General features: G+C 37.3%; 1 protein-coding gene across 2 annotated transcripts in view; it reads right to left on the reverse strand.

The window, feature by feature from the left end:
- LOC106883358 (bromodomain-containing protein DDB_G0270170) overlaps positions 1–4,733 on the reverse strand; it is a 212,788-nt gene that overhangs the window by 55,108 nt on the left and 152,947 nt on the right. For both annotated transcript variants that reach the window (XM_052973507.1, XM_052973506.1), the window contains exon 8: positions 2,171–2,724. In XM_052973507.1, coding sequence (XP_052829467.1) covers positions 2,171–2,724 — 554 coding nt within the window. The remainder of the gene's footprint in view (positions 1–2,170; positions 2,725–4,733) is intronic.

Here is a 4,733-nt window from a genome sequence, read left to right on the forward strand (position 1 = left end):
TATGTATGTATGTATGTATGTATGTATGTATGTATGTATGTATACATGTATGAACTTATGTGTGTGTATGTGTACACACACACAAGATGCACCACAAATTTTTGGCATCCTTGGTTCCTGACTCACGCCAGGTTATCGATTTCTATCTTATCAATGGAAAGAGGTCACATAATAATAATTCATAAAGACCGCTGCCATGTTTTTAATAAATATTTCCTACTTAATCTCTGTGACATAACTTTGTTACTTCATTAGAAACATGTTATTGAGATGGAAACGTTCTACCAAACTTTCAAATACATTAGTATGAAGACAAAACCTAATGCCACATGCTAACTTTCTAACTACAAGCACCCCACACCCTGTCCATCAGACCCTCTCTTGAAAAGTAAATGTGAAGGGCATACAAGTTACCTTTACCTCTTTCAGTTCACACTGGAGAATTGTATTCTCTTCAGTGAAAGGTTAAGTTATATTAACTTGCTCTTGAGTGAAAGAGCAAGAAGGGGGAAGAGCAAGAAGGGGGAAGAGAAAGAAGGGGGAAGAGAAAGAGGGGGGGAAGAGAGAGAGGAAAGTCCTAAGGGAATTAGCAAGTGGTGTTTTGTTTCGTGTTAAGTCTTTAGCATTCAGATCAAATATGAGATTTATATACTCTTTTACTAGTTTCAGTCATTTGACTGCAGCCCTGCTGGAGCACCGCCTTTAATTGAGCAAGGACTTATTCTTTGTAAGCTTAGTACTTATTCTATCAGTCTGTTTTGCTGAACTGCTAAGTTACAGGGACATAAATGCACAAGTATTGGTTGTCAAGCGATGTTAGTGGGGACAAACACAGACAACACAAATATATACATACATATATATATATATATATATATATATATATATATATATATATATATACGATGGGCTTCTTTCAGTTTCTCTCTACCAAATCCACTCACAAGGTTTTGGTCGGCCATGCAGTGGGACTGAACCCAGAACCATGTGGTTGGTAAGCAAGCTACTTACCACACAGCCACTCCTTCACATTCTTTAAAAATTTGCCATGCATTGTCTCATAGCTTCATGATTTTGATGATGTGATTGTTTTTTTTTTGAAAGAATTTTAGTGTGGGTGTTAGAGGCTGGATCTAGCTTGCTTGAACATAAAACAGGTAGAATATCTGGGCTGGATATGGCCAGTTTAAATGCTATATTTAAACTGGCCATTTCCACCTTCATGTGAACAAATGAATGTGTGTTTGTAAAAGCTTTGCAATGGAAAGTTATTTATAAGGGTCATGCCCTCACATAATTATGTTCAGATTGAAAGAGGTAAAGGTTCATCAGTTGCCAGGAAATGTGTAGCGTACCTGTATACGATTCCTTTCAAAAGCTGCAGGAGTTCTCAAACATTTTTACCTATGGATCCCTTCTGATGGACCCCAATAACAATTTGATGTTTAAAAACTAGTTTAACTTGTTGAATTATTTTCAGGGGCCCTTAAAATACTGTTGTGGATTTCCAATTTATTCTTTTGTTAGGTGGACCCCCAAACCAAAATCTTATATGGATCCCAGTTGAGAACCACTGCTCAACATCATCACAACAACAGGCTCTTTTTTTTCAAGGCCAGAAGATATTTCAGTCCTCAACAATTACTGGTATTCTATAAAGCTCAAATGAGACCCATAATAAAGTATTACTCTCATACCTGGAACAGTGTTGCTGCAGCTGCACACACAGACATCCAGAAAAGAGCTATTTGACAGAAAATCATTCATAGGCACCTCTGGCCAACAGGTGGACAGCCTCTGTTCTCTCCTTTTTTTTACCATTACCATAGCAATCTGCAATTGGGCAATTCCCATCCATCACCCTTGTTTTCCCTCTCTTCCCATCCTAAGTTCTGCACTAATCATTATGCTCAGACTTTCCTTCCTAGAATGTCAGTCTTCTGTGATTCTTTCCCAGCTCATGCCTTTTCCACAAGTGTTAACTTATAGGCTTCAAGAGGAACCTGAGGGGCATCCATCTCACCTGAAATTGCAAAGACCAAGGACACTGTTTGTCCTCAACCTTCAGACATATGAGTAAGAAAAGGAAAAATTGATGCATTCTGTGATATAAAAATGTGTGTGTGTGTGTGTGTAAATAAATAATATGAAAAAAAAAACGTGTAATTACCATGGATTGCTTTGAAGGAAAATAACGAGATTCTGAAGTTGTATTAAGATAAGATGACTGTTGGTTTTCTGTACCACCATCCCAACATTTTGTTGGTTGGGTATCACCACTTGCCTGCCCCATACTATGATCACAGGTTGCTATAGATTTTGGTTTCGGAGAAAACTGGTTCTGATTCCGACTTAATTTCCGGTGAATTAATGGACTAATATTTGATTCAAGTGAAACACCTGAGTCACTGCTCGGTTTACTAAAATCACCAAGGACATGATGCTTTTCTCGTAGAACCAGACTATCACTGTCTTCTGAAGGTAACAGTTGTCCTGGCAAACTGTTCTTTCTTTCAGCAGAAATTTCTGATGATGATCTAAGTAACAAAGACCTAGGTTTGGCAGGAACCGGCGGTGGGCAAGGTTTTATCCTTTCTTCTTTCTGTTTTGCTTTAGCTTCTGGTTTCGTTACTTCAAATTTTTTAACTCGCTGCTTCACAGAAACTTGACTGTCGGAATTTTCTTCCTCTTTGGAAACAAAAGGATCTGTTCGTTCAGCTGATTCTGCAAAAGAAAATCAGATAAAAACAACAATTAATATTATTTGTTTTTGTATTTACCAAAAAGACCAAGAAAAAAAATAAATTTACTGAAAAAAAGTTATAAATTTGAAACCTTTAAAATATTGAAAAAAAATAAGAGAAAAAAATACTCCTAAACATTTATCCACATACTGGTTTCAAATTCTGGCACAAGGCCAGCCACTTTAGAAGAAGGAGCAAATCGATTAGATTGACTCCAGTGCTCAACTGGTACTTATTTTATCAATCCCAAAAGGATGAAAGGAAAAAAAAATCAATCCCAGCAATATTTGAACTCAGAATTTAAAGTCAGAATAAATGTTGCCAAGCATTTTGTCTGGCACGGTAATGATTCTGTCAGTTCACTGTCTTATTTAGCCAATATATTCATTCATAAACTTGTTCACTGGTAGAAAATAGATTCATGAAACATATTTAAATCCACAATGGCATGGGAAAACAACTCAAGGTTTGATTCATCCCTTCCTTTTCTTCATAAATATATAAATTAAAAAAAAAGTCAAAAGTCTTCTTTGAAAGTCAAGCACCATTTGATTTATGAAGTTATAAATGTTCCACTGATTCATTCTATTGTTGTTGTTGTTGTTGTAGTTAAGCTACGATTCATCCCATGATTCAGCAGAATCATGACTCAAGGTGTTGCAGCCATGACTTTTACAACTTTATATATATATATATATATATATATATATATATATATATATATATACATATTTGTTTTGCAAGATTTTTTATGTGAAATCGTGTGTTCCCCAAGTACAACAACATATATATATATATATATATATATAATCATTTAATGCCTGTTTTCTATTGGCATGGGTTTCATGGTTTGACAGGAAGTGGCAAGTCAGAAGACTGCACCAGGCTCTAGTTATCTGTTTTGGCATGATTTCTACAGCTGGATACCCTTCTTAATGTCAACTATTATACAGAGTATATCATCATCATCGTTTAACGTCCGCTTTCCATGCTAGCATGGGTTGGACGATTTGACTGAGGACTGGTGAAACCGGATGGCAACACCAGGCTCCAGTCTGATTTGGCAGAGTTTCTACAGCTGGATGCCCTTCCTAACGCCAACCACTCAGAGAGTGTAGTGGGTGCTTTTACGTGTCACCCGCACGAAAACGGCCACGCTCGAAATGGTGTCTTTTATGTGCCACCCGCACAAGCCAGTCCAGGGGCACTGGCAACGATCTCGCTCGAAAATCCTACAGGAGCCAGTCAGGCGGTACTGGCAACGGCCACGCTCAAAATGGTGCATCTCATGTGCCACCCGCACAAGAACCAGTCCAGGGGCACTGGCAACGATCTTACTTGGCTTGCCATTGGATGCCCTTCCAAATGTCAATCACTTAAAAATGTGAACTGGAAGCTTTGATATAACATATAATTAATTAGAAATTGACAACGAGGGTGCATCCACATGATTACTCAACCTGCTAAAACAGCAGTCAAATCTTCCATGAATCACATCTTAATATCGTGAGAAATGGTACACTGGATAATGTAAATGTTATATTGTCTTCGAGAAAGATAGGCTGGTTGTGACTGGAATTCCTTTGTTGGTAAGTCTGCTCAATCAATGTTGTCCTGGGACTAAACAGCTATACAACATAGTAACCTTCACAAACACTGCTAATACATCTCAAGTCAAGATGGGTTTTTTTTTTTACCTTTTACTTGTGTCAGTCAATTGACTGTGACTATGCTGGGGTAACACTTTGAAGAATTTTTAGGCAAATGAATCGACCCCAGGACTTTTTTTTTTTTAAAGCCTGATACATAATCTATTGGTCCCTTTTGCTGAACTGCTAGATCATGGTGATGTAAACACACCAACACCAGTTGTCAGATGGTGGTGGTGGGACAGACACAGACACAAAGACACACACACACGTAGATATGTGAATCTCTCTCTCTCTTTATATATATATATATATATATATATATATATATATATATATA

The sequence above is a fragment of the Octopus bimaculoides genome, chromosome 16 (genome assembly GCF_001194135.2).
Source record: "Octopus bimaculoides isolate UCB-OBI-ISO-001 chromosome 16, ASM119413v2, whole genome shotgun sequence".
Classification (NCBI taxonomy): Eukaryota; Metazoa; Mollusca; class Cephalopoda; order Octopoda; family Octopodidae; genus Octopus; species Octopus bimaculoides.